The sequence below is a fragment of the Penicillium expansum genome (genome assembly GCF_000769745.1).
Source record: "Penicillium expansum strain MD-8 chromosome Unknown contig102, whole genome shotgun sequence".
In the NCBI taxonomy this organism is placed as follows: Eukaryota; Fungi; Ascomycota; class Eurotiomycetes; order Eurotiales; family Aspergillaceae; genus Penicillium; species Penicillium expansum.
The window spans coordinates 70,662-97,219 of NW_015971234.1; the positions used below are offsets into that span (position 1 = coordinate 70,662).

The 26,558-nt window shown below is 49.8% G+C and overlaps 8 protein-coding genes across 8 annotated transcripts; all 8 read right to left on the reverse strand.

Annotated features, from left to right (window-relative positions):
* Positions 1-149: 149 nt before the first annotated feature.
* Positions 150-3,383, reverse strand: PEX2_032900 (uncharacterized protein; the record flags this gene model as incomplete). Its single annotated transcript, XM_016740565.1, has 7 exons — positions 150-319; positions 385-1,260; positions 1,307-1,658; positions 2,129-2,389; positions 2,450-2,810; positions 2,887-3,101; positions 3,198-3,383. The coding sequence occupies 7 exons, from the start codon at positions 3,381-3,383 to the stop codon at positions 150-152; spliced, it is 2,421 nt and encodes an 806-aa protein (XP_016601217.1).
* Positions 3,384-3,944: 561 nt separating this feature from the next.
* On the reverse strand, positions 3,945-6,837 carry xlnR (putative C6 transcription factor; the record flags this gene model as incomplete). The annotated part of the gene is made up of 3 exons (XM_016740566.1): positions 3,945-4,088; positions 4,142-6,429; positions 6,492-6,837. 3 exons carry the CDS (start codon positions 6,835-6,837, stop codon positions 3,945-3,947), a joined length of 2,778 nt encoding a protein of 925 aa, XP_016601218.1.
* A 1,390-nt stretch (positions 6,838-8,227) lies between these two features.
* Positions 8,228-12,137, reverse strand: PEX2_032920 (DNA-directed RNA polymerase; the record flags this gene model as incomplete). The annotated part of the gene is made up of 2 exons (XM_016740567.1): positions 8,228-11,563; positions 11,619-12,137. 2 exons carry the CDS (start codon positions 12,135-12,137, stop codon positions 8,228-8,230), a joined length of 3,855 nt encoding a protein of 1,284 aa, XP_016601219.1.
* Positions 12,138-12,954: 817 nt separating this feature from the next.
* Positions 12,955-14,050, reverse strand: PEX2_032930 (uncharacterized protein; the record flags this gene model as incomplete). Its single annotated transcript, XM_016740568.1, has 3 exons — positions 12,955-13,167; positions 13,228-13,496; positions 13,564-14,050. 3 exons carry the CDS (start codon positions 14,048-14,050, stop codon positions 12,955-12,957), a joined length of 969 nt encoding a protein of 322 aa, XP_016601220.1.
* Positions 14,051-16,603: 2,553 nt separating this feature from the next.
* Positions 16,604-17,113, reverse strand: PEX2_032940 (uncharacterized protein; the record flags this gene model as incomplete). The annotated part of the gene is made up of 3 exons (XM_016740569.1): positions 16,604-16,662; positions 16,719-16,804; positions 16,866-17,113. The coding sequence occupies 3 exons, from the start codon at positions 17,111-17,113 to the stop codon at positions 16,604-16,606; spliced, it is 393 nt and encodes a 130-aa protein (XP_016601221.1).
* Positions 17,114-17,707: 594 nt separating this feature from the next.
* PEX2_032950 (alpha/beta hydrolase) lies at positions 17,708-18,844 on the reverse strand (the record flags this gene model as incomplete). Its single annotated transcript, XM_016740570.1, has 1 exon — positions 17,708-18,844. One exon carries the CDS (start codon positions 18,842-18,844, stop codon positions 17,708-17,710), a length of 1,137 nt encoding a protein of 378 aa, XP_016601222.1.
* Positions 18,845-19,361: 517 nt separating this feature from the next.
* Positions 19,362-24,130, reverse strand: PEX2_032960 (sulfite reductase (NADPH) subunit beta; the record flags this gene model as incomplete). Its single annotated transcript, XM_016740571.1, has 4 exons — positions 19,362-19,391; positions 19,446-23,831; positions 23,887-24,023; positions 24,100-24,130. 4 exons carry the CDS (start codon positions 24,128-24,130, stop codon positions 19,362-19,364), a joined length of 4,584 nt encoding a protein of 1,527 aa, XP_016601223.1.
* Positions 24,131-25,700: 1,570 nt separating this feature from the next.
* Positions 25,701-26,558, reverse strand: PEX2_032970 (inositol phosphorylceramide synthase regulatory subunit KEI1; the record flags this gene model as incomplete). Its single annotated transcript, XM_016740572.1, has 1 exon — positions 25,701-26,558. One exon carries the CDS (start codon positions 26,556-26,558, stop codon positions 25,701-25,703), a length of 858 nt encoding a protein of 285 aa, XP_016601224.1.

The following is a 26,558-nucleotide window of genomic DNA, read 5'->3' on the forward strand; positions in this document are numbered from 1 at the left end:
GTTGGTCTCAGATCTAATCTAACATAACCAAGGGCATCCCGAGGTACACAAAGCTTGCCTGTCTGTCCCTAAGAGACCTCAGGCCCCCAAGGTCTAGGCAAAACCCACAAATCCATAGCGAGAAACAAGCAACATCGTAGTATGTCAATTTAAAAAGAGACTTGCTCAATGGTGTCGCGACGCAGGACCTCAGCGTCTTCTGGCAACAAAAAACCGACTTCAATCTGTCGCTGGATAGCTTCTCCCGCCTGACGTCGATAGTTGGCTACCGTTTTGTAGATAGCCCACAGTTTGACATCTTTGAAAGGGACCTCGGTGCCTTTCAATAACAACTAGGTTAGAACAATCGAAATTTTCTTTTTATCGCCGTCATGAGCAACTTACCAGTATGCCAATGCGGACGTGGCTGAGGAGTAACATCGATGATTTTGGCAGTAGGCACGTCTGTGTGAACAGTTCTGACCCCAGCAAGTGCATTTCCATACTCATCTCGCTCGATATCCCCGAATGCGTCGATATCAATTGTGGTACCACGCGGGGGAGCAACACCGGTCGTAATCCATTTGTTCATAGTATCGAAGAGAGCATGGTAAACGAAGGAATTGGCAAAAGTGCTCCATTGAGCACCTTCCAGATCAACGAACGACAAACGCTTCTTATCAGCCATGGAGAGGTATCGAGTCTCACGATGAGACATACCGGCAACTTCGTAGAGCCGAAATGACCTGCTATCAGCACGACGATGGGGAGGCATCTCACTTCCGCCATAGAGTGCCTTGATATAAATGAGTTCGAATTCACCTAGAATCTCAATGATCTTTGCATCGCGCAAGTCTGGAAGTGGGTTGCCGCCATCACATTGGCATGGCATGAATCCCTCAAATGGGGCGCCTCCATCGGGAAGTCGGAGATGAGTAGACTCGACGATGAACTTTCTTATCAAGTCTGCAGTCTGGGAAAGACCAGTAAGTATAACACGTTCGGCCTTGATATTCAGCTCTCCCAATCTCAAGGCATGTGATGCAGCAACAAGAATCTCCGGAGACTGTAGAGTTGCGGCCCACCATCTTTCCTTGAAGATCCTGTAGTTATCCCACAACTCTTCTGTGTTAGCGAAGCCGGGGATGTTGCTAGAAAACTCCTCCAGGGTCCGACAGGGGATAAAGTGCATGTCTTTGTAGCGTTCGGGATCAACGTTTTTGATCTGGTCAATTGCCGCGGGAGCCTGCGAATCAACTTCCAGCCAGGCATGGCCTTTGACTATTAGCTCAGACAATGCCTCACACTAGAATGCATGACAACTCACCATTACGCATCACCCACCGATTAATGAGACGCCAGATGGTTGTTCCACCCCATAGGTGAGACGGTTCCGCGATAACAAGACCGGAAAATCTGCTAGGATCCGCAGGGCGACGAAGAAGAAGGCGTGTGCAGTACGAGTTGGCAACGGCGATGCCAGTCATCAGATATTCCTGGGAGATGTAGTCATACACAGGAAGCAAGTCACTGTGATGGAGGTCGTATGTTATGGTCTTCGATGTTTCGGTCTCGGGTAGGAAAGAGACGCTTGGCTTTGTGACTCGCACGTGCATTCCGCGTTCTTCTTCAGTTGCCATCTTGTCCGGCGTGCTCTGTTGGTCCAAATTATGCCAAGGCTGGTGTTTGTCAGTTCTCTGACTCCGAGATGGAGCTCAGGGACATTCGGCACGTGTGATACGTAGAAGGACTCACGGACTAGGGCCAACGGTGACACGTGATGAATCGTGTCGGTTGGGCCAAGGTCGCGTTGGCTGTGCCTGATTAAACCGGTGCTGTTGTTGAGATGCGAAGGGAACACTGGAAAAAGAGAGAAGTGGAAGAGAGAGAAAAAAAAACAAGGACAAATACTGATTTAGTCGAAGAGGAAAAGTGGGAAGCTGATGAGTTGGGACCTGAGACAAACAAAAAGCTAGACCACGCCTTCTCAAAGCAAAGAAATTCAAAAGACCAAGAGAGATAAAAGACATATATTCGTCATCATTTTCATCTAAACCAGTTCGAAAAATAAACAGCCAGATAAAGCATGTTCGAGACCTGGATTAGTTCGATATTCTACCAGACTGAAGAATACCTGCAAAATTTATACCAGCAACTCGAACACATCCAACCCCCAGAACCACTGTGCAATACCCATTGCCCCGACACTCATAGTCGCAGCCATGAGGAGATTGACGCCATTGTTGTCTAGCCAGTCATGGCCAGTTTCAAGACGACGACTTTCCTGACTTTCCTCGGGTATGTGTGCCACCTGGATGCCACGCAATGCAGCGTTATGTATGCTACCGGTGGTTTTGGCAGTGCTACCAGCAGGGAGAACCGGCTTACCCGTGGAAGGGTGAATGAGAACCTATAGAACTGGATTAGAGCTTTGTACGCAGTGGCCAAGGACACATAATCGTGAACTCACCTTCCTGCCACCACTCCCCTCTACAACCTTCCCGCTCCTCTTATCGACAACACTGGCCTGCAAAAGTCCACCAAGAACGCTGTCAAGGACACTGCCTAATGCACCCCAAAGAGTCATAGCTATGGTCCACAGAGCTCGATCCTTCAACCCGGCATTAGCGCAGAACGGAAGAACCGCAGTAGATGTCGCGGCGACAATGAACGATCCCAGAAGACCAGCGCCAAGACCAGTCGCAGTAACACCACCATTTGTACCGGGAGGGACGTGACGGAGATTCAAGGAGGTGATCAGGCGGGGTTTGGATTTCGAGAGAATGCCGAGCTCGGAGGAAAAGGTGTCTGCAGCGACAGCGGCGTAGTTTCTGCGAAGAGGAACATATTAGTTATATGCTCTAGAACAGAGATTGCAGACATAGAATCTGAGATTGAGTGACATACGCTACAATCCCAACAATTAAGATATCAGCCGCATTCTGACCGAGTGAGAAACACGATTCAGGGCCTGCTGTTTTGGCCAGGATAATCGCATGAGCGATCGACAATATGGTAGCGACAACAGAGTTCGCCAGGACTTGAATATGGTTCCGGGGGCCTTCCCCACCTTCCGCACCGGTTGCGGAGAGTGTCAAACGCGACTTGACCTCATGTTTTACCTATCATCGCGGTCTTGTAAGCTGCGCCCATAAGATAGTTGTAGGTTGAAAAATGAACAACATGCAGCTTCGCTCGAGATATGAGTAGCTCCATACCTTTGTGACCTTAGTGCCGCCAAAATAGAATACTGCAAGGAGCGCGACTGGTGCCGACCATGGATGGAGAGCGTGTGCGGAGGCTGAACATCCCGCAACTACCAACCCGAGCGGGGTAAGGGATTTGCGCGACCAAGCTCGATAGACGAGTCCAACCACAAGAGGGATGCCTATATAAGGTTTCATTTTGTTGGTCTTGTAATCTCGAGTGCCGTCATTTATTGGGATAGATGGTGGTTGAGGTTGAAGAGGTGTAGCTGAAGGGGATCGGAGCTTGGGTGGAGTCCGAAATAAGCATCATCACATGATGCAAATTCCACTTTTATACTGAAGCATCGAAGAACTGAAGAACTAAAGAATAGTACAAAAAAAAAATAGAAAATACTACATGTATATAAGATAGAAATTAAGAAGCTCGTATGGCTCAATACTATGGGCATTGATCTGGTGAAATTGGATGAACCATTCAGCAAAGAGCTCGGAGCCCTTGTAGGGAATATAGAAAAGAAAAGAAATACGTTCGACCTGAAGGATATTTCCAAAATCAATATTTAAGTAGGTATGGTATGTAGCGAGTCAATGTATACCAAGAAATTGTGCGCCTTTTCGCTCCTCGGGGTATGTCCAAAATCCGGGAAAAATAGTATACAGGACGCAGATCGAATCAAAATCAATGACAAGGAGAATGGTAATCAATCCAAAGCAAGTGGCAGCGGGAAGAACCTCAGCATATACTCGGTAGTCCTGCTAAAGAGCGAGGCCGCTGCCATCGCCGCTCCAGCGGTAAAGGGCTAGCACCTCACGCCTGCGTGACTGCTGCTCACCGTAATCCTCTGGGACACGGCCGCGGACTTGAGCTAGCGCCGAGCGCATCACTTTTCGGAACGTTCTCTGCGGGATATTAGCTTCTGCAAATATAAGCCTTGGTCACGAGTAAATCTTACCTGATATTCAGTGTTCAAAGTCACCACGCAGGCCTCATGCGCTCGTACGATTGTTTCACAGGCCCGAACAACACTGGGACTGGCATCTCCTTGCAGCTTATCCGCAGTCAAGAGTAGCAAGAAACTACCTTGCAAAAGATATATGCCAAAAAAGAAGGGCATGAAGCTTAAATCGGGGTCGTATTCCAAAATGTCCGAGGCCGCCTCAGCAGAGCTGACTGCATGGCCCATTGCAGTGATAAATGACTCGGAAGAGATCCAGAGATCGTTATCGTCGAGCAGGTTTATAGGGTCCCACTTTCCAGCCAGCAGAATGTGGAGCACATGCATAATGTGAGTGCCATAGGCAACCACCATCCTTGTATGAACAATGGACTCGCTCACATGCGATCCTACTGTGCTACTTGACCGACCAGACGGACTGACGTGGTTGATATTGGAACCTTCCATGGCTGTGTCAGGCTCACCGGTCCCGAGGGCGATAGAGCTGGTATATCGAGCCTCAAATTCTTTCAGGCTCTGGGCGTAGACATCGAGCTGCCGGCTGATTTCCATGGCCTGACTTTCCCACTCACCGCTGTTACGGAAATGAAGACCGAATCGCGGGTGATTGCGAGCATGTTGCAGATCTACAATTTCACCCAGGATAGACATCAGGGGTAAGAAATATCCGAACATGCTATGGCCAGTGCATTCAGATGCTGGGCCAGCACGGCGGTAGTTGATAGATGAAAAGTCGCCCGCCTGCCAGATATCATCATTCATCGGCTGCAACAGCCCTTCGCACTCTTTATCCAGCAATGTCAACGGTCGGTTGTAACAAAGCGCCAGATGGCGATCTGTCGCATATAATAGCCACCAGATCCGCCGGCGCTCCTCGCGTTCTTCCTCTGTGAGATTAATCACAGAGTTGCCTGGACCGTGGCCTAGTAAAGAGGACGGTTGCCTCTTGTTGCCATTCACATCAATATCCCCCTCACCATCCATTTCGCCGTCTTGACGGGTGGTCGCATTAGGCGGTAATTCGCGGCCAAGTTTCAGCTCTCGCGCGAGAGACCAGGCAGCTGTCCACCATCGCATACTCGCAGCCTTATATTCGCTAGCAGAGACGACGGTCGCCAGGTGAACATACGTAGCGACGTCATCCACTGCGCCAGTGGCACTACTTTGAGCACCCAATTGATCCATGGAGACCCCAAAGCCACCGAGAGCCACCCCATTGATTACCATATTAGCTGGATAATTAGGAGACGCTTCTCCAGTGGCAGGACCATGTATAAGTGGCCGGAGTAGGCCAATAGTCAACTCCAAAAGCTTTTGGCAGACTCGGCCTCGAGCTGAAGGGGGTGATGTCAAAAATGCAGCTTCACTTGTTTGAGCTGCGACCCACAGCATACTGGCGAGAAGTCCAGGGGTGCACGATCGCGGCTTTGTAGGATGTAGGAACGATTGTTTGCGGAAGACATAGCCAACCACATAAGGCGATGACGGAGAAAGATGTGAGGATGATGAGCTAGTGAAATAGACGTCGAGGAGATCGCAGGCGAGAGATTGAGGGATTATAGACATAATGTGCGGAAGAACTGGTTGCAAGACCGGGTATCTCAATGAGCTGGAGAAAGGGGGCATGCTGAAGGAAGGGAAGTTTGCGGGTGATGGGGAAGGAAGTGGCAACCAGCTAGGTGACTGCGCTGGAGGAGAGAAGCCCATAAAAGAAGCCGATGGGTTCTCCGTCGAGTTTCCAATGCGGAAGTGGTTCATAGAGCTCGTATTTGCGTCTTGCGCATTCATCAAAGGATATGCGCCATCATTATACCCCGCAAACGCTTGATGTTGAAGCATTGAACCCGGCGACCGAGGGTTTCCATTTGAGTTTTGCATCATCTGTATAGAGCGCATATCTGACACGGACATCGAGGGTCGGTGGGATTCTTGGAGTGCTGCGTAATTATTGAATGGCATGCCCGCCATATTGGAATTCATCTGCTGCTGAGAAGGTGCTTGAACAGGCGCTTGGTTTTGGCGCATGGCAGATAAGCTAGCCACATCCGCGTTATGCGACCGAGATTGTGCACCTTCAGTTAGAGTCCGCGCGGCGTCAAAGGCGCGATCGTAATGTTCGTTGGATTCGTGTAAAGACTGTCCGTTTGAGGGCTGCCCTTTGACATGCGTTATGTTTTCGTTGCCACCCATGTCACTATCGGCAATTCCAGTCGCGGCTATATCCTTTTTCGACGCTTTCCCACGCTTCTTGCGCTCGCGGGCGTACTCGCAGCTGAGTCCAAACTCTAGGGACTGTTAGTTCAACCAATGCGCAAATGGAGAGGGTCCGCTGGAAGAAAAACCGTACCGACACAATGCGCACAAGGGTTATGTCCATCACATTTGGTTCGTAATTGGTTGCACTGGTCGCAGGCTCGGCTAATTCTCCGACGGGCTGGAGTGGCGGATGAGTTTTTGCGAATAGCGGAGCGCGCCTCAGCAAGGGAATCGCGCAATTCAGGATCCTTCAGACCTGAATTAGAACTGTTTTGTTCGCCATAGAGGATATGGTGGGAATGTTGCGACGTCTTCGTGTTACTAGGATCGGTCGGGATGTCGGCAGCATTAGCTTCACGTGCTAACTGGAGCTGTTCCAGCGCATACTGCGACCCTTCCGCAAGCGTGTCCAGCCCGGGGGTTTGAGATTGTGTCATCCGTTCGGCTTGAGACGAAAATGGAGAGTAAGAATTGGCAGAGGAGAGGGAGGTCATCGACATGCTTCTCCGAGGAGGCGGAAACAGGGCTATGGCGACATAGAGGGATAGATCAATGGGATCTAGATTCTCTAGTCTATCAGATACAAAAAGATTGAGTCAAAAATAGTATCTAGAGTGACCAAAAAGTCACAACGGCATTGCAGAAAGATGCAGAAAGAACGGAGAGGCGACCTCGGGACTTTCTTTTCTCCCCTCGGCGCAGCCCAAAGCTTGGTTTTCGCACAGATCGAAAGGTTAAAGGTAAGGGATCAGAGATATCAGAGATATTAGACAATCCACAAACAATCAACAAAAAAACGGGAAGATCAGAAATATGAAGATCAGGAGATCAGAATAGAAGATCTGGGGAAGTTGTCATGTAAAGGCGGGGGAACGGCACGTGGTGCGATGATATGTCACGGTGTGTGGTATATGTTGTATAGGATGTAGCTCTCTCTCTCTCTCTCTCTCTCTCTCTCTCTCTCTCTTTCTTTCTCTTCTATCTAAATCAATTAAACAATTGATACAACATGTTTCTACCTCCTTAGACCGCGTTTATTTCAATAAAACTGTAGAGTCCCTTTTCGTCCTTCGCTTATATCCGTATTCCCCACATTTCATCCTGAACAACTTCCTAGTCATACACAACTACAACAAACACTGCTGTCTCTGTATTCCAGCCTTAGAAAAATTAGAATGAGCATACGTAAACATGTTACGAGACTACAACATAAATGTGATTTTGGACCTGAACCCCTCATCTGACCATGGTCACATACCCCGGTCTTGGCACTGGGGGATTGAGAGGACAAAGCATATTAAGGTACTCCATACTCCGTACAGGGGCTCCGGATATACTCCTTATGCAGACCGGGCTTATGGGGTGCAGGGTACAATCTAAATTATATGTGGCCCGACTATTCTGATATTCCTCCGGCTTTGGAAGCCCAGGTATTGCGCATTATACACTTATTCATAGGGAGATTTAGGCATTAGTAAGTCGGCTAGATCCGTGCTTTTAGCTTTTGAATTTTGCCTAAATGTACTTGGGGAGTTCTCCGGGTATTTACTTCCATATATAGAGTTGGGATGAGTCAAAGGCAGAGAGGGTAGGTGGGTAATTCTAGAAGTTTGATATCATATTCATACAGGTAGTATATACTGTTTTCTCTCCCATGTGTAATGTACAGATGCAACCAATGAAGCCCGGAAAATAAATCGGGCAGAAAATATACAGGAAATTAAGAAGTCAGAAGTTACTCTTCCACAGCACTTCGGACATGGCTAAAGAAAGATGTGAAAGTATGCATAAACGCCAGCTAAATGCAGTAATTCCCAGATGAGAGCATCATGAGAAGAAGTATTCACTCTCACGAATTCGGGTCAGATCCCAGTCGCCCTTTTTGGGCACGGGGCGGAAGTTTAGAGGCATCCATAACCACGTGGTCAAGTTGCGCGGCTTGCTCTTATCTGGCCGCGCAGAGCTTTGGGGTTGTTCGGTCTGATCAGAAGGTTCACCATGGATATCATCCTCTACCTTGGACGTCTCACCACGGGATACCTGCTTCGACTCAAACATCTCGAGGTCGCCGATCAGGCTCTCAATAGCCGGATCGTTGGTGTCGATTGAACATCCTATCGGCATCCGTTCCTGATCTGGAATAGCTTCTGGAATGTGCCCGATCGCGTGCGTACCCATCGTTTTATAGGTAGTTAGGTCAGAGTCTGTACCCCCCAATGATTCAAAGAGACTGCAAGGTGTCACCATAGCACGACCCTCGGCCTGATCTTCCGGATCATCCGAGTTGAGTAGAGTCTGCCGTCGATGTTCGTTGATCAACTCTTGGAGTTTGCTAACCCTAGTGCGGAGGCGGTAATTGGAGATCTCCCGACCCAAGGGGCTGAGGCGGGAAATTCTAGCTAGGAATATATTCTTGCCATATCGCACTTTGAATTCAGCGCCGAGGCGCCCGACAACATCATCCGAATGCATGCGAACGAAGGCATCTCGAAGGATGAGGTTCATCTGATCGATATCGGCAGCATGAGTCCAGAATGAATCATGGACAGCGGAAAAGGCCAAGCCCGCTTCATGGCATGCATTGGCGGACATGATCATGTGTGTGGCATCAAGAGAGTGGATGAAGTTCGGTGGGAAGGCCTGAAGCTGCTTGCGCTTTGAAACAACATCATCAGAGCCAGGGTCAACGAGACTGATGTCTTGTAGACTAGTCTGAACACGCCGCGTCTTGCGAGTGCGATATGGCTGGACCACTGGGAGACCCAGTGGGGTCGTCCAAATCACAGTCGATGTGAAGGATTTCTCTGGGTCAGTGGATGTCGCAAAATCATTGTCGCGTTCATCCTTGGGTACTAGTGCTGCTTGCGTGAGCTCCTCAATTTGCTCCGGTGTCACAGACTGTGTAATGCGTTGGGCACAATCGCCAAGCCAGTACTGGATCTCATGGGCTCCGTTAAACATGGATCCGAGAGCGCCAAAGATCTTTGTTGCAATGTAGAAGGCCGCGCTGTTCCTTTCTGTGTTGCTAAGATCAGGGAGATAGTCGATAAGCTGCCTTTTGACCTGTCTCGTCGCCCCCAAAAAGGTCACGCCGTAGACATTAGTCATGACTGTCTGCTTTACAATCTTTCTGGTGACTCTGCCGTCGAGACGCTGAGCCAATTCATTGCCATCGGCTGCTTCCTGCGCAATGGCCTCCTTAACAAATTCGCACACACCGGTATATACGTCTGAAGGGCGATCAGATGGTTCAAGATTAACTTGCTGGGCGCCGACACGGTCACCACCCAGAGCGGCATAATGTTGAAGTCCATTGCAAGAGCCATCTTGGTGAATCGGGAGGTGGGAGATATATTCCGTGGGCTCGGAGAGCTGCAAGGCGTTGCGGAGTTCGCAACACGCTGCCAAAAGCTGCCATGGATCCTCAGCCTGGAGCCACCACCGTCGTCCATGGAGTCCTGCGTTGGCAGAGTCGAGAACATCATCCAAATTGTCCATTGTGAATTGCTCCCGTTCAGACATGCTCGCTTTATCAAATCCAAACAAGTTTGCAATCTGAATTTTCAACCAGCGCATGCCAGATACCCCAAGTGCCTTGCCCTTATCGAAAAGAAGCAACCCTCTTGAATTATCAGCCCCCATCTGGTTCATGTAAGGAGGGAGTGGATAAGCTCTCCCGCGGAAATCCATATTATGGGGCAGATAAAAGACCTCCTTCCGGAAGGCTCGCGCTACCTCGAGCTGAAAGTTCTGGAAGCATCGAACAGAATGAAATCCAGAGCGAAGATTTTCGATTTCACGAACCTTGCTGTGCCACTCCTTTTGGGTTGCGTAGTCGGCCTCTGGGTTTGGTTGTTTTGGCATCTGCAGGTCTGGATTCAAGGGGGCGAGCTTTCCCACAGCTTTCCCGCCATTCCAAGCCTCGAGCATCACGTTAAAAACTTGTTCATTGATCTTCCACCCAGTGGCACCGAGAACATCAAGGCCTGCTCGGATCTCTTTCAATCCATCATCTTTCAAGACAGCTTTGAGGTAGGCTGGTTGTAGTAGTTCACCGGGAGTAGTGCGCACTAGGGCGGACTCGTAAATCTTATACCCGCCAGATCTTGCGCCTGTCCATGGTCTAGGCTTGCAAACCATGGGGAGGTGGCGGGCCAACAGCTCAGCGGGTGGCTCTCTGGCAACAATCTCCACAAGTTTAGTATTCATGTGGATATGACCAGATCGTTTCCCGAAGTTGATCTGATAAGAATGGTCGAAGGCTGGTTGCATAGTGAGAATCCTTTTCTTGGTGGCGGGATCCTCGGTCCAAACAGGGGCTTTCGAAACTTCGACTAACATGCTCATCAAGACAGCACCGATTTTGACCTGTGAGCGAGAACCCCAGACGACTGATTCATGTTCTGCATTGATCTTTTCAACGAGTGAGCGCCATCGAAGTCGGCCTTGTTTGTCTTTGCGGTTTGCGAGAGTCTGCTTCAGTGCCTTGAGACGACTCGGATCCATAGACTTGTTCCTTTTCAGGTAGGTGTCGGCAATGAGTTCATCCTGCAACTCTTTCCCAACTACTGAAGCGAGGATGGAAAGTTTGAGTCCCTTGTCCATCCCCTGGCGACTGAAAGTAGACATCACAGACAAAAGAGTGAGTGCAGCTAACCGGTCGGGATCGAGGGCCTGCAAAAACACACCATATTCACAGCGCTCTTTTTGCTCAATATTTACGATACGGGCTCCAAGTGCCTCTTTAACGAGCACCAACTCCTTCTTGATTCTTGCCACAAGGTCTGTGTGCCATTGGCTCATGATTCCGTTCAGCCTTTTCTCATCCGAAGCGACATTTAGCCCAGATTTTTGTCTCTCAGCATTATCTTCTCGCCAACGCCAGAGCGCCGAATCGAGACTGTCCATTTCAAGTCGTTTTTGTCTCAAATCTGAAAGCAGTTGCTTTCCTTCCTCCTCGGTGCCTGTGAAATTTTCGGGCAAACGTACATCGATATTGCCAGAGAAGAGAGAGAGGGACTGTTTCAGGGATGCCAGTCCCAATCCCTTTTGGTCGGCAGCTTGCACTTGGGGTGTATTATCGACGGCGGCGGAAGGCACTTCAGTAGTTTCGGGGAATTCCATATATTTCGAGACCAGGTCCAGCATGTCAGAGGAGCAAATCTAGATTGGGAACATAAGCATGATTTCAAATTACAGGCTGGAAGTGTAAGCTCACCTTAGACAGCTCACCAACATCAGAGTCCTCAAGAACCTCAATGCCGACAAGCTCTTCCTCCAAGCCTGCGTTTTGGGCAAGTTCCCAGTATCGACGAACAGTTCTGTCACGCTTCGACCCATGGAGCATACGCAGCGCCATTCGAATCATAATCGCGAAACTGATTGCATCCGGCGTCACGCCACCGGAAGGCATATCAACTTCGAACCATTTCTGCAACGGCAGAACCATGTCTTGCTCTCGGTGGAGGATCATATACGCCACCATATCTCTCATGAAACGGTTATGAATAACGAGATACTCATCCGAGCCAGGCGGATGATAATGGCCCAGGCGATTAATCAACGCAGAGGCTCGCTCAAACTCTCCAATTTTCAATGAGAGCTCTAGATTCGCCTTCATCTCCGTTTCATCACCGCCGACGCCATGCCTCCTGCGGAAAATTTTTGATTGCGATTGTGGCGTTGAGTCGAGGATGATCAGGGATGATGTATCAAAGCTGTCAAAGGGCATGCTCATAAAGTGATCGTAAGTCTCGGGCGAATGCCCATCGATGCTGGAGTGGTCGGCGGCTGTAGCAAGATGGCGTTCTGATTGTGGAGACGGATTGCGCGGGCGATCGTGAATCGAATTGCCCGACAGATTCAAGAGTGGGTTTCGATTACTTGAATAAAAACGTGTTGTCGGCAAATGGAACGATGCTCGGAAGGCCGGCGTCCTCCGCAAGTGAAGGAAAGCATTTTTTTGACAAGCCACGCGTGATAACATGGTGCATGAAATCGGCGTTTTTGGGGGTTGGGAATCGCAGGTTGAAGGTTTAACGCGGATAAGAAAAAATGACTCCAAAAGTAAAAGATATTAAGGGTAAATTATAAGATAGATGCAGACTTTCAACGATGATGATCAGAAAAACAGAACACCGTGATGATGGATGTTTAGTTCGACCAATGCAATTGTTCCGCTATAGAAGAGGGATAATAGTCGCGTTGACAGCTGTGCTGCAACCGTCAACCGAACTGAAAAAAAGAGGGAAACGGAAAAAAAAAAACACGAAGGCAACGAGAGAAAAAGGGAGATTTATCGGACCTGTCGCGATGAAACGGAGATGGCAGAAAAACCGAATAGTCACGTGATCATATCCGTTCTCTTATCGTGATTGGCGGACAAGTATGAGTGGCGAGGCTTCAGTATAGTTGTAGACCTTTTGCATGTTCCTTGTTAAACTAAACTGAAGTAGATGTGATTTTGTCCTTAATGGGTTTGAAGACTTCTAAACATTATGATAAGCGTCTGCTAGAAATTGACCGTTTGGATTATTGTACAATATAACCCCTCGCTATTGAGCCTCGTTCCCTGCTTGAGCGTCTCTTTGCCTCCGGCGATTTTCCTTCATAGCCCAACCAGTCATGTCGGGGCGGGCAGGGTCGATCCTAGGGGCGCTCATTTTATCGAGGTAGTCTTCCGATTCGATGTTTGATTCTAGAGACGGGAGATTTTCGGTATCCTTGTGAATCATATAGCTCTCATATGTGTACCAAGAATCCTCGGCCTGGAATCGGTAAGGGTTAGTGGGAAACACGAATCAAGAAGGTCCAAAGAGAGAACATACCTCGGCATCAACCCAGCCGAATGTTTTCCATTTCTCATCTTGCATTTGCTTAAGAAGGTCTAGATTGCCAGCGTTTGCAGCCGCTTCGCCATCTTCAGCGGCCTTGACTTTAATATCAATCGCACGTGCTTCACTCTCGGTAGGACGGTCATCGTCATCCTTTTTAGCACGTGAGCCTTTCCCTTTTGGCATCTCATCTAAAGCATCGAGGTGGTGAAGTTGAGGGTGGAATTGGACAACCGATGTGACAGGTGAGAGATGCAAGTTTTCTAAGAACAGGTGTTAGGATTGGACGTTGCCACCAGAAAAGAAAGCGATCAAGTAGAATCAACGTACTATCTGTGAAGGTAGCCAGCATGTAAACTGGATCGCCTTCTTCAGAAGGCTTTATCCGACCTCCGAGTGACTGCACTCGCATCAATGATGCAGAATCCACGGCCCTCTTATTATCCAATATCTCCACATCCCCATTCGCTTCCATCTTGACTCTTCCCCCTGCAGCTGCAGTTCCGCTACCAGCAGTGAATCCGCCTGCCATACCATAAGCACCTCCGTCGCGCGCGGAACGACTCTTCTTCACCGCATCACCGTAGCGCATTCCCTTGTTAACGTCGTAGTTTTCTCGGGTGCTGATGGGGACTTCAACTTCAATAAGGCCAGTGCGCGGTTTAAGTCGAAGTTGAATCGGTCGTTGATTTTCTTGGTCATTGTAGGGACGGTCGTGCTCTCGATCAACGTATTGGAAGACATAGCGAGAAACATCCGAATCAGTGAGGAGGACGTCGTAAGAGGCGACGACAGGATCGTCGTCGGAAAAGGTCATTGCGATAAGGTGAAGAAGTATCTTATATGAGCAATGAGCGATAGAAAAAGAGGTAAGTAGCAATAATTGCCGCAAGATGAACCACTCGGACTGATAACTTTTTTTTTATCGAAATTCATCGGCGGGGATGTGGCAGAAACACTGCTATCGCTTCACCGCCATTACGTACTCACCGGTTCCGAGCTGGTTTAAATTTCCATCGCGCCGGTTCCCCCTTTTTTCTTTTTTTTTTTCTTCTTGAGGATCATCGAGTTGTGCTGAGAGAGCTACCATGCTATCTTCCCTCTCATAACCAAGCACTCTCCCCTGGCGTCGAGGCTCTTCTAGCCTCCGCTATCATCGAGCACGCCAATTCCACCTCGATGCCTTCCTAGCGTGAGAGACGCACCCCTTGCTCAAACCTCACTGTTTTCCATCGATTGTCGTCAACCCATTCGTTCATCCTCACACCAACCCGCTTCCATGACTTGAGTGCATCTGAATCGCTCGTGCCAACAAGACGTCTGTAACAGTTTAAGTCCAGACACTCGCGGTTCCTTTTTGTTAAGGCAACCAGCAATACACCAGTCGACGAAGAAATGCCCCCGAATGGGGTAGTCGCAACGAACCAGGGACCTTATCGGTCACCATTACACGGTTCCCTTAGATTAGGGCAACCAACGATACACCAGTCGACGAAGAAATGCCCCCGAATGGGGTAGTCGCAACGAACCAGGGACGTCAGGGCCGCCCGGAGCGGGCAGCGGATTCGTCCCATCGGGACCTTATCGGTCACCATTGAAGCGGTCGCAATGACCAACCAACCAGGGAGGGACTTCTCAACCTTACCTTATAAGTGCAACCGGGATCTATGAATTTGCATAATGTCGGTTGCAATCATGTGAGAAATGATACACCAAGAGGCCAACGTGATCCAATGCGCCTCACGACGAATCCTCAAAAGGAGGATCTCATGGTGCGGGTCAGGGTGCTTGGGGTTGGATGATTGGTGCGATATCGATTGATGGAGATGATTTGGGTTTGAGCAAGATTTATATACAATCAGCTAGGCTACTCTCAGATCTCTTTGGGATTTGCACGTCAATGTAGAGTTGTTTGGCTAAATATTCTGTCTCCGTATGCTTGTAGGGTTGTATCTGGGTTAAGAAACAGATCCATCGCCCAGAGTCAGATCTAGTAGATTTCACATGGTGATACTGTATGTTTGGGATATTCGTAACACCACCTACAATAAAGAGTATTCAGCCTGATTTCATCGGGGAGGATCAGGATCCACCTTAATACGAAGAGGTACAAGTCTAAGAAATGTCGTCCAATGATGATCCCAAATTCCTGCAACCGTAGGGGGCCAAACTTGATTCATAAATACCCTCACGATATAGGTAGATCTCCAAGTTTCCTCACTATCGCTCAATTGATTTGCAACAGCCTCCGTATGTTATTGCCGAAGAGCATTATGATCGCAGCGTATTGCCTGCCAACCTCAAGCTGGCCTTCATATTGCCATCATCTATCGCGAGGTACTCGCTGCCAGACAATCTCGCCGAAATCCCAACTGCAGTCACAGACTATGTAGTCTAATGGACAAAATCGCCGACAAGCACCATTAAAACGCTTCACAGCCCAGAAACCTGCAATCTGAGGAGCGGGACCTACGGGGGCATGGAATGGTCCTAGCGGTCTGCCGACCCAGAATGCGATATTGAAGCACAGCGCGACGCGATTTCCCGCGCCGTCGAGCACTACATGGCCAGCGAAGACAACGAGGAGCACTGCCAACACTGCGATACCAAGTGTCTATGCATGGATGCTGGTAGTTCTCAGGGTAGATTGTTGAAGCTGGGTCCGGTCGATGGATCTAATGAGGCATACTATGGTCCGACCTTGACCTTCGACTCGTATTTCGGCAGTGAGAATCATGGCTCTGAACAGCATGTTCTCGACCAAACTATGATCTTCATGCCCCGTGATGAAGTTCCTATTCTCATTGCATCTATCTTCTCCCAGTCTCGAATTCTGTTACCGGCGAGTGTGACGCTCGTCTAGGGCTTGCACCTTATACTTAAATGTTTCAATTCCCATACGATCTATTGATCTTCCCATTCGTCTGTCATGGCTCTTGCTGAAAAATATCTTTCTTTCTATTTGTTCTGGCACATTAAATACATATGAACGCTATAACTAAATAGTCCCTACGCCTACTTGAACGATATGAACGATGTTCATTGACATTAAATATGTTATAGAGCTAACATGTTCTGCTGTTGATAATGACCTGGACTGAACACCCCTTCCTCCACTTGGTTAGTGCAGAGTGGGCTATTTTTCCCAAACACAAAAAAAAACCAATTCCTAAACGCCTGAACCCATATTCGATCCAGTCTCATAAATCAATCGTCACATCAGGCTCAGACCACAAGCTTCAGACTTGCAGTCTTACCTTCAAGTTCCACAAGACAACTGCAGTCCCACGGAGAATTTTTAGCTAACCAGAGAACAGGGGGTATTGGCCTGACTGCCTTGTTCTCCAACAGCTGTATATGTTCCTCCGCATCAGACACCACCGAGGGTAATGGCAGCATGGCAGGCCAGAATGAAACACATCCACCCATCTATATATATATCATGAGCTGGGCGGAAAGCAAGACGTATGTGTGTCTCAACATACCTGAGCGGGGTTCCTCAACCGTATCCAAATACTCAGCGTCCTCCGTCTTCATCTTATCCTCGGGAGATGCAGTTTGCCGCGGATACCTGCATGACCAACTCAAATTAGTGACCCCGCGCAATCACAAATAGGGCATTCATCACATACCTGTGTCTTTCCCAGAAGCAAAAGAGGGCGACGATGCCCACCACGATGATCGCAAAAAGAACGCTGGCCATGACCACGGGTAAAAAGGGCCGCTCTTGGAGCTCGTGAGTGATGTTTGCCAGCTTGCTGTAGCTAGTGTGCGTGTCAGTTGTCGCTATCTTCGTGTACGCGCCGTAGTATGTCCAGTATACGCCGTACTGGTGCTCAAAGCAAGCTGCTTCGCGAATCATTACTGGTATGGGTGCCATTTTCGACCTCGACGGTGTGTAGACGACTGCCTGGTGGTGATATAGCTGTGAGTATCTTCGGACTCTCTGGGTCTTTACTAGTACTGTCAGCGCTCTGAAGTACTGAGGTTCGGAGGCGATGAAGGTCAATAGTCGATAGTGTCAACGATTTTATAGGAGATCACGTTGAGTTAAATATCATAGTATCGAGAATAGGAGCCTCGGTGGAGGTCGTAGGTTGCGATGGGTACAGGATTTTGCTTTGAGGAGAGAGAAGAGATTGAAAGAGAAAAGGAAAATTGAGGGGGGTTCATGTCTGAAGAAGTTGGAGACTGCCTGGTCACTGACAAACAAACCACTGCCATTTGAAAAGGGCTTTAGGGAAGGCGGTATTTTCTGGTTATTTTGACCAAACAAATGTCGAGATGAAAAAAAAAGTAGAGATAAGATGATGGAAATGTCTACTAAGGGGCATTTCTAATAAACCCAGGAGAATCCATAGAGATTCTAAACAGCAGTCGTTCAGTCAGGAGAGTCAAGAGATTTCAAAAGTTCAGCTCAAATAGCAATACATAAGTAGCAATATGGTACACCCAAAGGGCATACATGGAAACATCATCGTGACTCAAATGCCACAGAAGGGACATCAGTACCATCCTCCTCCGACTGAGCCTGCATCCTCGTCAAGAACACCCCAGCTTTAACAGCGCACTGATCAGCCTCTTTTCGAAAGTTCAGAATCCAAGCAACCATGAGTATATCATGCGGCAAGTGATCCTGCACAAAATACTCCACTCGGCCTTCATTCTGCTGCATTTTACTTAAGTGCCTCGACAACCGATCATGTTCCTGACACATAACCTCTCTGCCCCCGGAAACAATCAAAACAGGCGAAGGCAGAACAAAGGGATGCCAAATCGGCGCAAGATACGGCTCGAACTCGCTAGTGATCTGTAGTTTACCGATCAAATGCTTCGCGCCCCACGCGGGGAATGAGGGTGGGATATAGTCTGTCCGTACATTGGGAATATTATCCCAGAGATGCTTGTTGCGAGAACCGGGGATATCGCACCAGGGCGAGAAAAGCCACGAGCATGTGGGCGGGGGGAGGAGGGTCTCGTCATCATAGTCGGTGATGTAACGCAGGAGTGCGAGGGAGAGGTGGCCACCTGCGCTGTCTCCACTGAAAACGATGCGAGATGCCGGGATGTGTAGCGTGTGGAGTAGATATGAGTAGGCGGAGATGGCGTCTTGGAGTTGGGCGGGGAAACGACCGTTGGGGTTGCAGGCTAGACGGTACTGTAGGCTGAAGACATGGCTTATTGGTGTGTGCTGTAGCAGACTGTTGGCTAGGAACTTGCAAGACGATGTGCGGCCGTCGCCAAGGATGTAAGAGCCGCCGTGGAAGTGGAGCACGACGTGCTTGTCTTGGGTGGTTGTTGTGTTGTATTGGTAGAGTGATGGGAACCAGGTGCCTCCTACAGCGACTGGCTGGATCTCGTCGTCTACTGTGATGCTGGTGTAGAACTCTGGTGCTCCAGGCTCGATTACAACGAAGCGGTCTCCATCTAGACCTGGCTTGAGAGAAAGTGGTGGTTTTGTCCGAAATGCCACGAAAATGCGTAGAAAAACTTTCATGAAAGTGTTTGCCAGTGCTTGTCGATATGACCAGTCCTGGTCTTGACGAAACCGAGGGCGTAGATAGAGCAGTGGCGCAAAAGGCGCTGATAGAATCGAATTCACATTCATCATTGACAACGATTTAAGTTGAAATAGACGTTAACGAAAGTGTTGGAAGAAGTGACAAAGTCAAGTCAACATTGAAGCTTTGAAGGTTGAGACCAAAGAGGCACCGGTGATGTCAACCCTGCATCAGCCCTGGAGGCTGCCCAAGGTCACCAACGCCCCCCCTGACTTAATTCCACGGTTGGGGTTATGCCACCTTTTTGATGTCCAGAGGGTTAAGAGGAATGTTTAGGTAAATTTACGGTGATCTTCAAGAGATTGGAAAATGATATCATTCGAGTATATATGTACGAGCAGACTTCAGCTGTCATTGAAATTCACATGAAGAAAGGGAATAAACGAGAAAAACAAAACGAGATCTAACATTTTTGCATGGAATCATACAATCGCCAAGGCATCAATGCATTGCGACGTGAGATACAGACGTGAGAATATCCAACAATTAGAAGGGTGAGAAAGCAAATTTTAGATCCCATGAGAGTCATAAAAAATCCGAAATATGTGTAACTGCTGTGTTCAGCATTTACTCTTCTTCTTCCTCGTCTTCGGCAACCTGTAGAAATTTATTAGAATCAATAGTATGGATATCATAGAAGGAATCACTTACGCCATCGTGGAAGTTCTGTCCATCAGTGGTGGCCTTGATGACACCAGCGCGGATACACCAATCACCGAAACGCTCGGGGGTCTCGCCGTCGGTATCACGCTCGAGAGAGTAGCGCTTGAGCAGGCCCTTCATAATGTCAAGGATCTCATCCTCCTTGATGGAGGAGCGGTAGCGCTTGTTGAGGCGCTGGCCGTGGTAGCCACCGCCCAGGTACATGTTGTATGCGCCGAAGGCCTTTCCGACAAAGGCAACCTCGGCGAGCCAGGGACGAGCACAACCGTTGGGGCAACCAGTCATGCGCATGACAATGCTGTCACGAGCAAGACCGCACTCCTCAAGGGTGGACTCGAGCTTAGAGATCAGAACGGGGAGGTAACGCTCAGACTCTGCCATAGCCAGACCGCAGGTAGGGAAGGCAACACAGGCAGAGGAAGACAGACGCAAGCCAGAGAAAGCAGTGTTGTCAAGCTTGTACTTGGCCATGTGCTCCTTAATAGCAGGGAGGTCTTCGTCGGCGATGCGAGAGATCATGAGGTGTTGGTTACCGGTGAGACGGAACTCGCCCTTGCCCATCTCAGCAAGCTCGCGAAGACCAGTGCGCATCTTGAAATCAGCAGAATCCTCAATACGACCGTTCTCAATGAAGAAGGTGAAGTGGTTGAGACCAGTATCATCCTTAATCCAGCCGAAGGTGTCGACGTTGGACTTGAACTCGAAGGGACGGGGTTCGCCAAACTTGAGGCCGTCGGGAAGAAGCTTCTCGACCTCGCCTCGGAAAGTCTCAACACCCATGTCGTCGATGGTGTACTTCATACGGGCGTGCTTGCGGTTCTTGCGGTCACCATTGTCGCGCTGCACGAGCATGATCTTCTCACATGCGAGGTGGACCTTGTCGGCAGGGATGTATCCGAACATACGACCAGTCTGGGGGTAGGTCTTGGTGTTGTTGTGAGTAGTACCCATACCACCACCAGCCAGAACGTTGAAGCCTTCGAGGTGGCCATCGGCGCCCTTGATGGCAATCAAACCAATGTCGTGAGCATAGACATCAGTGTCGTTGTGAGGAGGAATGGCAATGGTGATCTTGAACTTGCGGGGGAGGTAGGTGGGACCGTAGAGGGGTTCATGGTCAACGATAGCATCTCCAGCAACCTGGACCTTCTTGTCGTTGTCATCCTTCAGCCAAATCTCGTGGTAGGCAGAGGTTGAGGGCAGCAGGTGTTGACTGATCTTGGCAGAGATGGCCCAGGTCTCACGGTGGAAGGAGGACAGCTCGGGGAGAGAACTGCACATAACGTTACGGTTCACATCACCGCAAGCAGCGAGTGTGTCCATCATGGAGTTGTTGATGGCACGCATGGCACCACGAAGGTTGCGCTTGATCACACCGTGGAACTGGAAGGTCTGTCTGGTAGTGAGCTTCATGGTCTCGTTACCGTGTGAGCTACTGATGGCATCCATCTGCAGCCACTGCTTGGGGGTGGCAACACCACCAGCAAGACGGCAGCGAATCATGAAGCTGTAGGCAGGCTCAAGACCTTGGGCCTTGCGCTCATCACGGAGATCACGGTCATCTTGCATGTATGTACCGTGGAACTTGGTCAGCTGCTGGTCACTAGCTGGGATGGAGCCAGTGCTCTCATCAAGAAGAGCTTCCGCGATGGTGCCGCGAAGGAAGTTAGAGCCGACCTTGATATCCTCGTTGGTGATCGGGGCAGGCTCCTCGGGAAGACCCTCCACCTTATCGACACCCAGAGACTTCCACAGACGAGGCTCCCATTCGGAGTACCCGGTCTGGTAGGCATCCGGGTCCTGGTCATCACCGAGGCCAATGTCAGTCAGCTTGCGACCACCCAGGAAGGCGACACGATCATCAAGCTCCTTGCCAGGCTTGTTGTAGTAGATCTTGTCCTCCTTGCGGGGCCAGTAGTGGCTGTCACCAAGACCAAACACGGAATAGTTGATGGTGGACAGGTCGAGATCACCGGTGTTCTTGACATGCTCCCAGAGAGCACGACCGTTCACAGGGAATTCACCCTGGCCTGCAGTACTAGTGATGAACACCACATTCTCCTCAGTGGGCAAGTCCTCGAGAGGGAATTCATCCATAGCAATGACCATGGTCTTCAGGCCTCTGGCGCGACCACGGTTGCCAAGACGCTTAGCAATGTTCTGGGCATTACCACCGTCGGAAGCAAAGAGAATGGTGAGAGGAGCTCCGAACAGACCATCCAAGAGCTTCTCGTAGGAGTCCTTGGCGTTTCTCTTCTGCAAAGCACGAACCTCAGTGCCGTAGGACTCAGAGAGGACAGGAGCGTACTTGGGGCTGCGGTTCATGAGCTGGGTAAGCTGGTTGTCCCGGCGGAGGAACTCTTCAAGATCACGCTTGATGCGCTCGGAGTCAAGAGAGAACTTTGGCTCGCCCTTCTCTTCGTTGTCGGGGTTCCAGCGGTATAGGGGCCAGTAGCCGAGATCGATGGCTTTCTTGGTCTCCTGCAGCACTGTGAGTGCCGAGTCATTCTCCTTGTTGTATGGCAGGTAGGCGACAACAACCGAGGGACCCTTGAACTGCTGGGCCTCAGACATGGCCTGAAGAACCTGAGTGTACGAGCTGTAAACAGCGACCGAGGCAACATATGCGTTACCTCTGTTCATGGCATAGAGACCAATATCCTTCTTACGGCGGGTGGCGTCAGATGCAGCGCGCTCAGAGAAGGGTTGGGAGTCGATGATGAGCATGTTCACGTTCGCACCAGAAGCGAGAACGTGGTGAACACCAGAGTTGCCGAAATCGTAAGCCCAGGCGTCAGAGCCGATCAGCCAGTCAGACTCCTCGTAGAAGAAATTCTTGGACTGGAGGAGTTCGCGGGAAAGCGCCGAGCCATCGTTGGAGAGACGACTAATCACATCAGGAGCCAGTTTGTTAGCCTTGGCGGCTTCCTTCACATTCAGAGCCCAGCGAGACAACCAAGTCTTGGGAGCGTCAGTAGCAAAGGCGTTGGACTTGGTGGCTTCCTCAACCTCCCGGATGAAGCGCTGGCGGTGCTCCTGGCGAGCTAGCAGCGAACCAAATCCAAACTCGGGGCTTGCAGCAATGGTGCTTGAGACACCAGCGTTATTGGATCCAAGCTGATTGGCAATGTGAAGGCGCTCACCAAAGAGCTGATTCAAGATCTTCAAGTAAGCGTTCTCAATGTGAGGCTGCTCAAGAGCGTGTTGAACAGTAGGAACCTGAGAGCTTCCGATGTCAAGGTTCTGGATGGGAGAAGCGGAGTTTAGGTTCTGCAAGACACCGCGAAGGGCCTGGACAGCGGTAGAGGGCTCAATATATCCGAGACGGTACCCGACAATTTGAGGAGCCTGAGCGCGAGTGCCAGAGGGCGTGAGGCTGGACAGCAAGTCCATGAACGAAGGACCCCATCGGGTAGTCTTGCGAACCTGCTCGAGAACAGCGATCTTCTCAACAGAACTAGGGATAGAGTTGGAAATTTGACCACCAACCCAGGGGCGGTAGAGGCGAGCAGTGATCAGGCCAATGTTCTCCAACTCCGGGTTAGCACCGGCGTTGGCGAGAGCATCCACGAAGACTCCGGTAGAGCCAAAGACGAAGATAGCAGACTTAGCATCAGAAACACCAGTGTACTCAATGGCATTGTATCTGCGGCCCACTTCTTCGAACAGAGTGTTCCAAATCTGAGCTGTCCATTCGAAGATGTCGCCCGCGTTAACAGGCCGGGCGGTGGCGCTGTCCACAGTCGTCGCGGTCGAGCTCGCGGCTTCACTACCAGCACTGCTGTCTCTACGCGAGGAGCCAACTGAAGAGTTGTCAACGCTAGCGTTGAAAGGAGTTTGAGGTTGAGAGGGCACAGTCAAGTTTGTTGCCTCGGGTTGGCCCGTGGGTGAAGTACCCACGGTCTCTTCAGTAACAGTGGCCACACGACCGGAGTCAGCGTAAAGAGTCTGGGTTCCAGCAGAGGTGGCGGTATTTCCACCAGCGCTGAGAACCTTCTTCACGACCTCGACGTCCTCCTCACGAATAGAGGGGTCCTTGGCCGAGTTGGAGGGGTCGAAGAAGTGGATGACACCCTTTCCAGACTTGCGAGCAAGCGCGTGAGCTGTGATAGCAATGTCCTGGGCCTCTTGCACGGTCTCTGAGTGGAGGAATGTGAAACCGGACTGGCGAATGGAGCTGATCACAGAATAATCGGGGAACGGAGAGGGCTCCAGAGCAACGTGGATGACCACAGGGCTGTTGGCGAGACGGTAAAGGTGAGGGACGGCGGTAATCAGGACGGAGGAGCTGGTGACGACGGAGGTATTCTCGCCGTTCTGAAGGGGAGTGAAGGTGGATAGGAGGGGATCTTCATTATAGCGCACAGCTTGGACCTAGACATAGTATTAGTTTTGCTCCGGTCTCGCAATCCCAACGATTCCGACTCACCTCCGTGACTTTTGATGAGAGGTTGCTCGTCTTGTTAGCCTTCAGGGCCTTGAGTGACTCGGAGAACAATGAGTCATTCTGCAGCGCGGGCTGCACGGATAGAACGGTATCACTGGTGAGGTATGCGATTCTCGCCACTATACAATCGCATGGTGATCAGCCATTGCCCTCCCTTTCCAAGGATGAGAAACAACAATAAAACGAACAACTTACCTGCTTCAGCAGCGCTTGAAATAGATGCCATATTTTTTGTGATTATTGGCTGTTAAAATCACAGCACAAGTGGGATGATAAAATCGCGATATATCTTATCAGTATGTATGCAGCGATCTCCCACTCGCAGCACAGATCCGAAGAGAAATAGTAACAACTGAGAGGAGACAATTAAATATGATGTCTCTCAGCTCTCTTAGAATTCTCTTTCTAAACAAGAAAAAAAAAGAGCCAGTGGTTTTTCTTTCCCTCGCTCGCTCAATTCTCCGTCGTCGGGGGGGTTAGATCAGCAACCTGCTGATTGGTCTTCGATCACGACATCAGTGCAAACACCCAGCGGCGGAAATGCAAACTTTCCGTTTTTGGCCCAGTGCGGGGGATCCCGTGATGCCGTCGAGCACGTCAGCGTCGGGGTTTGCCCGCAGATGCTCATGAGGTACCTGGCATTTAAGAGAACTACATCAATAATCTATGAAATGCAGTTAAATCTCGGGATTTTCAAGGGATCTGCTTGATCCACGGGATTATGTGAAGTCCAATAATCCCGATTTATCCTGTGATCAGCCCACAGAGCATCGATTAGGTATTTTTCTTCATGCTTTTAGCGTACCAATAGCGCCACGGCAATTACCCATGCCCAATAAATGCATTTTTATTCGGGATCTTCCAACCTATTCTGCCATTAAGGAAATCCCTGCTAGAACAAGATTACCGGTCAAATGCCGAAGGTTAAAGGTCTTCACCGATCTCGCTCGAGTATATCATGACTCCAGCCAATTAGCGTTATTCTAATAATTCGGCCGAGTGCATCTTTAGTCTTATCAAAAAAAAAAAGGAAGAAAAAAAAGATAAGGTAAAGAAAAACTTAATCTACAAATCCTGTACCGGAGTACAGCAGTACAACATACGGAGTACTAGAAGGATTAATAGACTCCAATATCTCAGTATTACTGACCACGCTCTGTTCAATCATCACCAAGAAGAAATTATACTGATATTATATGTGAGGTGTGTCCAAAAGCAATTGTGTACAAAACAAGACATGAAACCCTCGCGGGGAAATATGCAGAACCCCCATTTCAGATAAGCAATATACATATCCATGCCCCGACGCCAAAATCGTGGATGTCAAATGGATGACCATGAGCGTGACCATGTACCAAGACTCATTTTGAGTTAAAGCGCCCCAATTCCCACAAAGGGATTTAAAACGCCTTCCAGACCCAGACGGGAAGGACCCAGATATCGATCAATGGCACACAGAGATTTGATCATCGCCAATATACCGAGAACCGTTCCAAATTCATATATGCAGTTTATCGTAAGTATCGAGCAAAAGGGGCTCGGGCTTCGTGAAGGTGGAGTATCGAGTGAAGTCAAAAGGATCGGTGTTCCGATTCAATGACCTCATAGAACGATAGAACAGACACAAGAGCCAGGATGGATTGTGTCCCCTGGCTGAGCGCAGTCGAATCCGGTGCATTTGATGCACACAGCTAGGAGGAAGATAAGAGGGTTGAAGAGATTGAGCCGAGTTCAAGCGAGGGCTGTACATTAGTGCGACTAATATTGTTCAATAGCCGCTAAGACAAGTGTAATGATTATCGAGGTGCGTTCCAATCTTGCATCTTCACATTCATGCCACCAGGTGCATGCTCAGGAATTGGCTGCTGAAGGACATTAGATCGCACGATAGATGGCGACGGTGCTGGGGGACCCGTTCCAGAACGTCGTCTCCTCTCTCTTTCCAGCGCACCGGGCAGCTCGGTATTGTTCGAACGGTTGCGGAACTTGTGGTTGATGCCGCTGAGCCAGTTACCGTCCTCCTCTTCACCCAACCAATAGCTGTGGCCGATGCTGATCATCACGCGACCCAACTTGCCTTGCCATCCCTGGCCCTCGGGGCTATATGGCGAGAAAGGCTCCCGATCAATATCGGCAACGCTGGCGACTGAAACGTTGCGGCTGTGGGTCGGAAGTTGGGTGTGCCGGGGAATCGCAACCCAGAGACGGAGAGCCTGGCGTGCGAAAGCGAGCATTACTAGAACAAAGTAGATGCGGATCACCCACAGAAGGCAGATGAAGATGATGCTCGGGAGACTCTCGGGCTGAAGGACGACATTGCTGAGATCTTCGGTGGCACGCGGGGGATGAGCGACAAAGTTATTTCCGTCTTTTGTGTTCTGAATTTCCACGTAGGCCGCATCGTACTTGGGGCTGGTGAAGCCAGCAGTCTGGGCGATCGTGTCGCCCCCTGGCCCCGCGGCTTTGCCACTGTCGTAATGTTGCGATACCACCAAGAACCAAGTCACACCGAAAGCGGCGGTGTATGCGGCGTTAATAAGACTGTCGAATACATAGAGGTAGGTCAGGGCGAGACATTGTAAAGGCGACTGTTTGCGAATGTGTGGGAACAGGAGTGCGGCGAGTCCGAGAGCGACGAGGGACCAAATGTACAT